Below are 12,075 nucleotides of genomic sequence, written 5' to 3' on the forward strand. Positions count from 1 at the left end.
TTTAGTGAAGGAATAAAAAGTATGACTTTTAACTGTAGTGACCATTCTGAATATTTAATAAGGTAATGTGACTAATATTTAGTAGCATATCTTTGAAAATATGAGTTTGTCTTAAATATAAATATACATGGTTATGCTTGATTATATAAGGCGCATAGAAACGTATTGTGAATTTGCGCGGATAAATGAATAAATTATTATTATTATTATTATTATTATTATTATTATATAATATGTATAAAGTTTTATGGCAGTTGCTATTTTCATTTACCAGTTTCACTTTCTTAACCAACCACGGCCACCCCCTGGTGGCCAATGTAGCGAGTTAAAAATTGCATGTGGAGTCATGATGGGTGAATGGTTAGCGTGACTGCCTTGGAATCTGCAGGTTGCAGGTTCGAGCCCCGTCGCTGCCTGCTGTTTGTTTCTGAGTGGCTAAAGTCCTTGAGCAAGATCTGAACCACGACTATGCCTCAGTCAACCCAGCTGTATAATTGGGGACCTGGTAGGATGTAGGTTGCAATGTGAAGGCTTTAATCATATGGGCATAAACTGCTGCAATGGATTGTATGCTCCCCGGGGAGTTGAGGAAGACTAAAGGGCCATTGTGCCATTCTGATCTGATTTAAAGAAGAAACAAATCAATAGTCTTTAGCCCGGAATACGATATGAATGCACAACCTTAACTTAGTGTATCATTTTTTGACTCAACAATATGACAATCAAAACAATTACCAATGCTTGTGTTTCTTGTAAAACATGATTTATTGCTTTCGTCAAAAAATGAACCTGGTGTTGGGTTTGATCTTCTCAATCTATGTTTTCAATTTATTAAACACACACCAAATGTTGTATCACGGGTAAACAGTGGAGTTGTGCCACACTGTCCCTTTCGTAGATCTGTGTATGGTGAATGTCAATTGTCAACTGGTGTTGTAAACGAGGTTGGTGCTATTGTAAAATACTGCTATTAATGTTAACACATGTCGTTATATAGCAAATCCTGCTTTGACCAAACTTGTTGATGTCCAATTCTATCGCTATATCAAATTATCATCCTAACGTATGCGTACACTTACATTGTACGTAATTTGGAAAACGTTAAAAGTACTAAGAGTAAGATAGAGTGGAAGACTTGTCCATCTGGCAAACATGTGTTTGTGCCGATTAGCTATAACGATTGAGGTGAATGCAATGTCACGTATCTGTATACAGTGTGATGACTCTGTCTGAGATATGAACACCTGTTACCCTTACTGAGGTAAGATGTATGTCTGCATCCCGGAATTGGTGTAAAAGTAGCATCTTTTGCAGATTACTGTCATTATTTCAGAAAAGGTTTGTTTCTCTGCATAAATTATAAAACATAAGTCAATTGTTCATGTTTGTACATGGAAGCCCAAATGTTATAGGAGTGAGTTCAAAAGAGTTACATGCATATATTTCTCTAATCGATGTCAACAAGCTCCGTTTCAAATATCAGTGTGGCACCCCCTGGTATTTTTGGTGGCGACCCTCTTTCTCCATACCCTTTATCGGATGGGATTGTTAAAGTTCTCTTCTCGCCAATACACATTCCCTGGATGCCAAGATCCCAGCCTTTAATGACCTGACCTTGACCTAGAGTAAATGTGAAGGGTCTTTTCCTTGAATAACTCGAATCGAATTCCGAACCATCTTCAAGTGATCCCCTGTAGTGTATTGAAAGCGAATCACCGTCTTCTGCTGCAAAATCACATGTCTTTGGAATGAATTTCCTTTCCACTTTGATGCCTTCGATTTCAAAGCTTTTTTCACCACTTTTTCCCTCAGAAAATATGACGAAAAGGGAGATCATCAACGTCACAACTTTTGCAATGGAGGCCGCCATCTTGCTGATGTATCCCATAAGCCACTGAGCGCAGCAAACATACGAGGTCTGAACAACGCCCTCAACGATTCAACCCATCAACGATTATGCAATATTGTTACACCAGTTGTTACACATGTAGTTCTGTTTTATTTATCCAGAATTCAAAATGTCTGCTAAATACCAAGTTAACTTTATGTTGTAGGGAAAAATAAACAAGATAAATAAACAAGATTGCCAATTGGATGGTGAAACCTTAAAAGTTTCTATTATTTCAAAATGACATGAAACAAGCTTCCGTTTCATATGGAATAGTTTTTAATGATTTGAACATAAATTTTGTCGAAGAGGTGCATCTTTGGCTGATATTTCATAAATAGGTGGTATTGACCCAATCTGATTGATATCCAATGTAGTGTACATTCGTGATTTCTTCTTGGCTGTTACTTTTACTGTTGTTTGTTCTTTTGTGAGTGCTCCTACATACATCTGACACAATACCATACTTTATTTTAAACAGTGTTATATTGTAAAAACGGATTCTGGTTGGCTACTCCTAAATACGACTCGAAATTGGGTTCATAAGAAAACCAATCATATTGTCAGATTTATGTAACGGGCACTAATAAAAGAACAAATGACAGAAAACATAACACTTAACAGCCCCCCATCGGCTGCTCTATCAGTGTACCTTACAAAATAGTATAGACCCCCTAGGATGTCAATATAAATCATACATTGAGAGCTCAGCAACTACTAAGATTCACCTATCCAGCTAGCCTAGAGACTGGTCTTGGTATTCATCTACACCCAGGCTTTTGCCCTTGGGAAGGTTTTGAATTTGATATTAGCACAAACAGCCCTGATAAATCTAAGTGAATTTTACTATGTAAAGCTATGATGTAATAATGGTCCCAACACGACCTCTTGTAAGGGGACCAGGGACATATTAGATTTTAGCACAGCTGCTTCTGCATGTGGTAATTCCAAATGTCTGAATTGCTTTCACGGGCAAAAGCATTGGAATTGTGACGAGAGCCGCTTGAGATACTAACACAAAGACTTATCTCTTGGCTGTGTTTCAGCTACAGAATCTTATTTGCATGGAATCAGACTACAAGATATATTGTGCCGTTCCACCCTCCTCTCTCTGAGAGGACTTGACCAATGTGTGAAGGCACCCCATCTTGGCATACCTTACAGACTATGCTGGTACCTGTACAAGGACTATGAAAGTAAATGTACATACACGCCTATATTATACATCAACCTTGTATATTCAGACCTTCATTAAACTTTAATCTCATACACATTCAATCACTTACATTCATTTAGCCAAACATCAACATACTGTTCCACTAAAACCGGTGTGTGGTGTTTTTATTTCACAAGACTGACAAAGTTTGAATGTACACAGTCAAATATGAATCTTTTCATCTGATCTTAATAATCTATTCACGCTTGGCGCGTGGCTTCCTCTTCTTGACTGCTGCCACAGGTTTCTGGCTTTTAAGAACAGCACTGGCACGTCTCAAGGCAGCCTGAAATTACAATAATACAGCAGTGCTATCAACAACAATACTGATGTATTCACAGATTACAATTTCCATATGAATTCAGACAGGTATACATATTTTGTTCACAATTTAGAACATGGATGGTAAAACTGCCATAGCTTTCTCATTCATACAAAAGCTAAATTTGGTTGCAACTCGGCCCCCAGCCCCACCCCAGGAACACTATGATTTGGGTACATTTTACCAACTAACAGCCTGAAAGAACTGCAGAAGTCTTAGTTTTTGAATAAACCAGTCTGGTCAAATTATCCCTGGTGATTGGCTGCAAGACAGGAATGATGCTGGGCTAGGTAAGCATATAATCAATGATCAAGAACCTAACACAGACACTATATATAACTGCAACTGATATTGCAATATGTTGATATAAGCCATCGACATGCATGACGTAATAACAGTTACAGTAGGGTGGCATCCCCCTACATGAGCACAATTAAACCAATGTCCATTCAGTAGCTTATTTCAGCATGTTACAACAATATATGCATCTGTATCTGTATCTGTACCTGTATCTGTACCGTGTCTTGTAGATGTACAAGCACCAATGCTGGTTGTCACGTACGTACATACAATAGTTTTAATTTAAAAAAAAAAATATTTGTCTCAGTTGAAAGCTCGGTGTCCACTCTCCTATGTAGTTAATTAATTTGACTCAAGTTTATATGTTGTTCATTTTTCTCACACAAAACACAAACATGAATCCTCACCTTCTTGAGATCCTTACGGTATCTACCTTTAGAGATTTCATTTCTGATTGAGGTGAGAGTACGTCTCCAATCTCTTTTCAGTGTTACTCTACGTTCCCATTTCACTGGCTTATTCTTAGCTGTAGAAACAATCAATAAATGTACATGTTAGTTGTCACAAAACAGATAACACTTGTATTACATCTCAATAAATCCACATGAAATTACTTTCCTCTTTTCCCTTCTCCTATGAAGCATTCGCTCCAGAAAATAACAGATCGAGTAGCGAGAAATTTACATATTAAGTGAATATATTGCTATGGCCTACTATGATTGTACCAGCAACTCAATAAAGATCTAAGCTACCGAAGTGGGGCCAAGTGTTTCGTGAGCTCGAAGGAGCAGTGTCATAAACATTTGATTTGGGGGCATGTACAATGTAGGGAGAATCTTGCTATACTGATAACACCACCTATAATGATATCGAAGTGGTTGGTTGGTTGGTTCATATATCTTCCCAGCATTTTTCTTCTGCTTGGCTTTAGTTATCAAGCAGGATTTGAACCACATTAAATTACGTTTTTGATTACCCAGTCATCAACAAGAGATACTGATATGATGTAACGATAGCTATGAGACTGACTAATCTGGTGAAAAGATAAGCTGATAAAAACTTACCATTCTGTTTTTTTGTGACAAGAACAACACCTTTGCCATCTTCAGCAGGCTCAATACCAACAGTCTGAAATCAAACAAAGTCTTGTTTACAATTTTATCTTAACTAGAGAGTACAAAAACATCTCCTCCTTGCAGAGAAACTGAAGTGATTCAATTGTCACTTTCAAAATCCTTAACTTTGCAAGATTTACTGAGAAACATCTATTGTATTAATTTTATACTTCGATGTTATTCCACTATGTTTTTCTTCATTCAGCTACAAAAAAATATGAGTGACCTAGTGACTTGTAGAGACAAAACCTTTAGGTCACGAGTATTTTTCTGGCTGAATGAAGAAAAATACTGGAGAATAGCATAATTATACCAGTGCCAGTAATATCAAAGAAAAGGCGGCGAAAGTAATGGTAATTTTGAACGTTTTGACTTTCGAACACAGCAGAACCAATGACGTAGACACACGTTGTTGTGATATACATGTAGATGTGTGTTGACATGACATCGACCGACCAGGATATAAATTCCATATATTTTTGTTCAACTTGGCTTGTGCATGGTATAAAAGTACTTACCTTTTTGTGGATTAGACCATTATACCGGAATGCATTCTTACTCTTCAAGTTGTTGGGTTCCTGTAGATACAAATACAATATGAAATCTTAGTATCAGTACATGTATAACACCTCAAACAGACAGTTTTCTTTAAATTCAGTGTATATGGTGTACCTTATGAGTGAAAAATTCATAAATGTTGTGTTCTTGTAATCACTCATCAAACCAAGTGTAGTAAGCGCTTACTGTAAGACTGTAAGATATGTTATATTGTTGTTCAGCCCTGTCAGGCTTCTCAAGTGATAGTTGATAGCATGGCACTACACATGGCATCGTATCTTACAGACCACAGGCGAATGACGACATTTTCTGTACATTGTGTATCTCTGATTCTGGATGAACAATATCTCCATGACAATATACTGAATGCTGATGTCATGTGTAAGTATCCACTATCGTCCAATCAGAGTTTCTAGTTTACACTGATACCAGTAACTCATGACAGGCACAGGTGTATTTTCTGAGTTGTGTTAGCTTGTGGTTATTTCCTGGGTGAAAGCATGGTGTACACAGATATTTTCAAAATGCTATCAAACTGCAGATATATTTTGAAGCAATGTGCAAGTCACAAAACAGTGTGTTACAATGCAAGCCAAAATGCTCAACCCGCTGTGTGCTGGGTAAACCTACTTAGTCTAGTGAAGTTCACACATGGCAATACATAAAACGTGTTTTTTTTCCCATGTGGCACATTGGTTGCTCAAAATCTGTACACTGCAGCTCTTTTTCGGTTCTTTTGCTACTTTAATTATATTTCTGCAATAATTTCCTGTACTTACTCTTGTGAAAACTGTTCTGTTACCCTTGAGAAGGAAGCTGGAGTTATCTCTCATGATGAGCCATTGAACATCTGGCGAACACGACACCATGGTTGCTGATTTTTAGTGACTTCCTAGAAAAAAAACACACAAACAATTAAGGTGGTTAGACCCTAAAACAAGCATTACCAGGTACTATCAAAATGCATGGGCAATATACTTCTTTTCTCTTCTTAGTACATTTGGTCAATGCCAGGGACAGCTTTTGGTGCAGTCAATTTATCAGTTTCAATGACATGGTCGGAGTGACTGCCAAATTGTCTATACCCTATCTATTTCATATTTACTTGGATCAAACAGCTATATATGAAGAAAGCACTTAATGAGATGAAGTGGCAGCCTATTCCTCTTTTAAAATCAACTCAACCGGGATACAATCACCAACATCAACTTGGTAGATAGAATGTGAACATCACTTCAACGAGCGGGGTAAGTATGTGTAGTACGGTGTACTATTAATTTAGAAGCAGACAGATTGACTACATTACTATTTGTAAAACTATGTGTCTGACGGAGATTTTGCGCTAATGGGAAGAGAAGATAGCTAAGCTTGCCATATTCGCTGTGTATCTAACCCCATTTTTTTTCTTCAATTAACAAAATGAAGACCCGGTACCCAAGAAGAGTAATATTAGGGTTAGGGATTTTTGGGAGTATTCCACACGGATAAATTCTTCCAGACTTCATATCTAACGCAAGATTGTAATGAGAACTAATCGTATAAAAGTCTGGGCCCAGTACACATCCCTGTAAAATGTATGTGGATTTTTCGATGGATCAAGAGTTTCCCAAAACTGCGTTCCTGGACAACCAACACTGTTGTACACTACACTATTACTACAATACATAACATAGTTTACATCGATATCGCTTGTCAATGGCCATGCTGCAATCGTCGCTCGCTACCATAAACAGTTATTCTTCGCTAAATATCAAGCAAAACAGAACCATACAAAGCCATATCATAAAAGCATAAGATTGAAGACATGGTCCATTGACTATTTTGGGGACATTAGTTTCAATTAGTGGGTAATTTCATCGAAAGATTGGCACTGCTAGTGAACACGAGGTTTCTTCTCACCTTCCACGGGCCAAAGAGGAAGACCAGAGGCGGATCACATTGATGGGGTCTTACGCGCCATGTATGATGGAACGAAATAATGATTAATTTCGATATACTCTGGGTGGACATAGTTTAGACATAAGTATGGTATAACTACAATTCTAATAATCACCTCAAAAATGGTAATAAGAGACAACATGGTAGTTACACTGTGGCTTATTTTCACTGTGCGCATTGTTATAGAACTAAGTGAAAAGTTACATCAAGGAATTATGGGTAGTTTTCAAAATGGCTGCCCACTAGTTGGCGTTTCTTTCTCAACCATACGCATTTCCTGTATAATTTCAAGCTTTTCCAGGAATATATCGAGGACTACAGATTCGTGAAATAGTGAAATCAAGTCTGCGTTATAGAATCTCGTGGGGCCTTTTTTATTTTGTTCTTCCATAACTGTGATATACGTCCCTACAAAGAAATACAAATTAGCAACTTGGCAGCTGTTTCATTTGGCCACAAAACCACGAGTACGCGTGTAGAACCTCCAGTCACCCAATACCAACGTGTATTGTACCTATTTACTTATACTGTCACTCTGAATAGCTTGACATCAGAAGAGGTAAGTTGCTAAAGACTTCAAGAATCTTGGTGATTGAACAATTTCCAATGAAATATTCTGATTTATTAGATTAAAAAAAAATTTGTATTTATCTGTGTCTAACGTTCGAACTTACACCTTACAGATAAATGATGATAATTGATATAGGGAGAGCATATATTTGTGAAGTCTTTTGAAATTAAAAAATACCAGCACTTAATTTTGAATAAACTTACAAATGTATGCAACTTGTAAAACAAAATATTGTACATTGTAAAGCCAAAATAATTATCGCTTCAAATATGTTATCTGGTTTAATATTCATGTGTAAGTTACAGAAAGATAATGTTAGAACAGAACATTTTCAGTTCTTTATTTGTAGACCAAAAGTTGTTACAAAACAGATTTAAAACGCAAATGTACCACCAGCAGGCATCATATAGTAGTAATTAATGTAGTATTACATCATCACAAAACTAATAGTGCAAGATGCGTCGCCAAGTTAAATTTTTGATGCTCCAGCAGAAAAATATGCTCTGGGAGTCAGCATTTGAACTCATAACTTTTTGTTGGATAAGATACTCGGTACTTAAGGATTATACAAGCAATCAAATCTCAGTAAAATTATACCAAACATTCATTTACTCAAGTGATAGCAATGTCCTCTCTTAGTTGGTAACAAATATTGCAACTAAAGCATACCCAAGAGTCAAGACCATCCCTAATTACATGTAGCTCTAAATCTAAATCTAGCTACCTAGCTTGATAACAATTTGTTGCCTACTGTATTGTCAGTTCATTGTTCTTCTTTTAAATATGCTTTTGTGTTTGCACAAATTGGACAATATGTTGTTGATTGTTACAAGAATTAATAGGACAGTAAAATATAATTGCTTTGGAATGGTAAGTGTAGAAAAGAATGTAAGATTTTGATCCATCTACTAAAACCATGGCTGTCGAATTACTGTCTTTGAAACTGTTAAAATAAATATTGTTTAATATTTTATCAGATGTGTATTGGTTTCTAACTTGATAACAAGTCTGTCATGTCTTTCCAATGCCCCTCAATTGCTTGGTCCCGGTGCGTTAAGGCGTTCCGTTATGGCGTACCTTACAAACTATGCATGTCCCTAACTTGAAAACACGTCGGCCAGATGTCTGCTGATGGTTCACATTTTTTTATCCTTTTTTTCTGAAGATAAAATGTTTGGTTTATTTTCTTACAGAGAGAAGTGTCTTTTTTTGTGGGGAAGGCCAAATTTGTGTGTGATACATACATAGCTTGAGTACCAACAATGTCTCATTTACCAACTACAAGGGAAGTGTTAGGAGAACATTTGTACAGTGTCATCCAGCCATTACAGCCGGACTATGCTGACAAACTTACAGGGATGCTACTGGAGCTTGGTAACGAGGAAGTCGTGCAGTTGTTGCAGTATTCAGACTTGTTGAGGAAGAGAATAGATACTGCAATGGAAGTGTTGCAGCAAGAGGAGTCCCAAAACAAAGACATGTTGGGTGAAAAGTTGTATGCTAGAGTGGAAGAAATTGAACCAGTGTTTTGTTCTAAAATCACAGGTAAATGTGCTACATGTAGCCCGGGAACTTTGGCAAAGTGTTTCTGAGAGGGAGATGATGCAATGGAAGAAATAAAACCGTGGTGAAAATGATAAACCAGAAGAATGAACTTTTTCAGTTTCACTTCTACTCAACTCAAATCTGACATCAAAAAGTGCATTTGGTAGGGTTGGTAAGTTGGTTGGTAAAATCAGTTCCCCCCAATCATTTTCAGGCCAGGTTTCCACCACAGTAATATGTTACTAAATATGGAATTATTTACAAATTTAACAGGTTTCCCACATTCTGTAATTGGGTTCCTTATCTATCTAATATTGTAGGAGTGAAGCAACTAATCAAACAAAGTATGACAATATATTGAAATCAATTTTATGATATGAATTATGATGACAATGATATCAACTCTTACAGGAATGTTACTTGAAATGGACAGCCATGCTATTCATCACCTACTGTTATCAACTGAAGCTTTGCATGGTGCTATCCATAAAGCAAAGCTAGCTCTCTCACATGAACACAGTGGGTAGGTATCGTGTACAACATTATGATATCATGAAACTAGATACCAAGTAAAGGACTTCAGTTATATTATATCATATCATATTACAGCTAAAAAAAGTAAAGGCTAATAGCCTATGAACTGATCAATGTCGAATTGTCAAAAACAAGCTATTAATCACCATATCATACATTTAGTAACAATGTGTCTGTGTGAATTAGTTCATGGTTCGAGTTTTCATCACAAAGTCCCAGTTTTTGCAGAGTTCTAGATAGTAATTACTTGTTAATGTTCAGAATGATAATAATGATACTTTGTCATGTAAGCTGAGAATGTGACAATTGTGAACTCTGAGTATAATGGAGTATATCTAATGACATCTCTAGAATAACATTTAGAATTTAAAGAAATGAAGTTCAGTGTACACAGTTATGAGTAGCTCTTTCATGTACACAATCAAGGGCTCTAATTGTTTATGAGTAACGGAATCTAGATGTTTCTTGAGGGGAGGGGCATCATTCTATCTGCCAGGATGACTGGATGATAGAACAATCAAGTTTTGTAATAACTTACAAGTAATGAAATTTAAATGTTTCTGGAGGGAAGGGGCATCATTTTGTCTACCAAAATGACTGCATGATAGAACTTTTGATTCAAATTGTTTTGGGTTTCATTACAGAGTATCGGATAGTGACTACCACCATGGAGGTGATAGAGAGAAGCTTGGTGAATTACTATATAATATCATTGCAGAGGAGTATCCACAGCATTCAGCTAAGATTACAGGGATGTTGTTAGAACTAAATCAATCTGATCTTGTAGAATTACTCAACAATAATGATATGCTGCAGAGCAAGGTCAAGGTCGCAGTTGATGTCATTGAGAAAGAATGCAATGGAAGATAATCAGGACTGTGTAAATTGAAGGACAAAGTAAGAAAATAGGAGCCAAGAAATTACAAGACGTGGTACGAAAAATCTGATTTGATTGATATAATTATACAAGTGTTTTCAGTGATTTTTATTTCAACCTTCCGCAAAGCGACACACAATTTTTGTTGTTGACATTAGAGAAGTGAATGAGTAGCTCATACCGATTAAGTACCATATTGAGCAGTAGAAACTTGATGAAAAGACACAACAATATACCTTCACAATGAATTACACCCTCTAGTGTTGACAGAGTTATGATGCAAAAAGGTGAATAGAACTTTCAAGTTAATCATGCCCTCTCTGGTGAAATAGAGAAATGATGTAAATGGCGAAGTCAGTTGACCTTTCAGGTAAAGCATGCCCTCTAATGGTGAAAAAAGTAGTGATGTAGATGCATGAAGACAGAGAAGAGTTTCTGATGATCATTTTAATTGCTGATGAAGAAGAGCAGTGATACAATGTGGATGACATACACGCATCAACAGACCTCTTGATATGCTTTTGAAAGAAAGATGAACAATAGACAGTACAATGGCAAAAAGTCTGAATGTCACTATTATGGCATATAGGAGATACCACATTCATATGATTTGTATTTACTACTGAAAAATGATAATTAAAATATTGATGAAATACTTTTGGAAAACAAATTTGAATATTATGCAAATTCCTAATCAATACTATAGTTTGTGTTGATTTTTGTGTAAATATGTCAAATCTTACGAAGTTTACGTTGTATCTAGGAAAACTTCATTCTAGTGAGTGGCATAGTAAGCATAGGAGATGAAGTGAGAGCATGCCAAAGATTTGACTGACATTTGAAGAACAAAGTTAGAATGTGCATGATAATTTTGAGTTTAATTATACTGCGGGTCAATTTTTAAAGGAAAGGCCCAACAATTCAATGACATTTTTTTTATATATATAAAAAGCAAAAAGGAGTACATGACAAAACAAAGTACAAACAAATCACAAGAATAATATAAACAACCAGAAATACCTACATGTCCCATTTATCAGTGTGTTTACCAAGTGTATACCTTCTTTTTTTTGCTATCCACAGCACACATACACATATCACACACATACACACATACAGATCCAGACATACACGCATACATGTGGTACATACATGTATACATACATACAGTACATACATACATGCTTGCATGCATGCATACATACATACAT

The 12,075-nt window shown here is 36.3% G+C and overlaps 3 protein-coding genes across 3 annotated transcripts; 1 reads left to right on the top strand and 2 right to left on the bottom strand.

Annotated features, from left to right (window-relative positions):
* Positions 1-774: 774 nt before the first annotated feature.
* On the bottom strand, positions 775-1,870 carry LOC144441126 (uncharacterized). Its single transcript, XM_078130657.1, has one exon. It carries the CDS (start codon positions 1,868-1,870, stop codon positions 1,448-1,450), a length of 423 nt encoding a protein of 140 aa, XP_077986783.1. The 3' UTR covers positions 775-1,447.
* A 1,332-nt stretch (positions 1,871-3,202) lies between these two features.
* On the bottom strand, positions 3,203-6,294 carry LOC144441136 (large ribosomal subunit protein eL28-like). Its single transcript, XM_078130668.1, has 5 exons — positions 6,179-6,294; positions 5,360-5,419; positions 4,791-4,854; positions 4,134-4,252; positions 3,203-3,390 (listed from the first exon to the last, which is right to left on the bottom strand). Exons 1-5 carry the CDS (start codon positions 6,266-6,268, stop codon positions 3,301-3,303), a joined length of 423 nt encoding a protein of 140 aa, XP_077986794.1. The 5' UTR covers positions 6,269-6,294; the 3' UTR covers positions 3,203-3,300.
* Positions 6,295-7,579: 1,285 nt separating this feature from the next.
* Positions 7,580-12,027, top strand: LOC144441161 (uncharacterized). The gene is made up of 4 exons (XM_078130702.1): positions 7,580-7,896; positions 9,102-9,453; positions 9,865-9,976; positions 10,632-12,027. Exons 2-4 carry the CDS (start codon positions 9,171-9,173, stop codon positions 10,855-10,857), a joined length of 621 nt encoding a protein of 206 aa, XP_077986828.1. The 5' UTR covers positions 7,580-7,896; positions 9,102-9,170; the 3' UTR covers positions 10,858-12,027.
* Positions 12,028-12,075: the final 48 nt, after the last annotated feature.

The sequence above is a fragment of the Glandiceps talaboti genome, chromosome 10 (assembly GCF_964340395.1).
Source record: "Glandiceps talaboti chromosome 10, keGlaTala1.1, whole genome shotgun sequence".
Taxonomy (NCBI): Eukaryota; Metazoa; Hemichordata; class Enteropneusta; family Spengelidae; genus Glandiceps; species Glandiceps talaboti.

Coding starts and splice junctions, on each gene's coding strand:
- LOC144441161 (XM_078130702.1), top strand. CDS start 9,171: ATGTCTCATTTACCAACTACAAGGGAAGTGTTAGGAGAACATTTGTAC. Junction 9,454..9,864: donor GTTTTGTTCTAAAATCACAG/GTAAATGTGCTA, acceptor CAACTCTTACAG/GAATGTTACTTGAAATGGAC. Junction 9,977..10,631: donor CTCTCACATGAACACAGTGG/GTAGGTATCGTG, acceptor GTTTCATTACAG/AGTATCGGATAGTGACTACC.
- LOC144441126 (XM_078130657.1), bottom strand. CDS start 1,870: ATGGCGGCCTCCATTGCAAAAGTTGTGACGTTGATGATCTCCCTTTTC.
- LOC144441136 (XM_078130668.1), bottom strand. CDS start 6,268: ATGGTGTCGTGTTCGCCAGATGTTCAATGGCTCATCATGAGAGATAAC. Junction 4,855..5,359: donor ATGGTCTAATCCACAAAAAG/GTAAGTACTTTT, acceptor GTTTGATTTCAG/ACTGTTGGTATTGAGCCTGC. Junction 4,253..4,790: donor TGTCACAAAAAAACAGAATG/GTAAGTTTTTAT, acceptor TTGTTTCTACAG/CTAAGAATAAGCCAGTGAAA.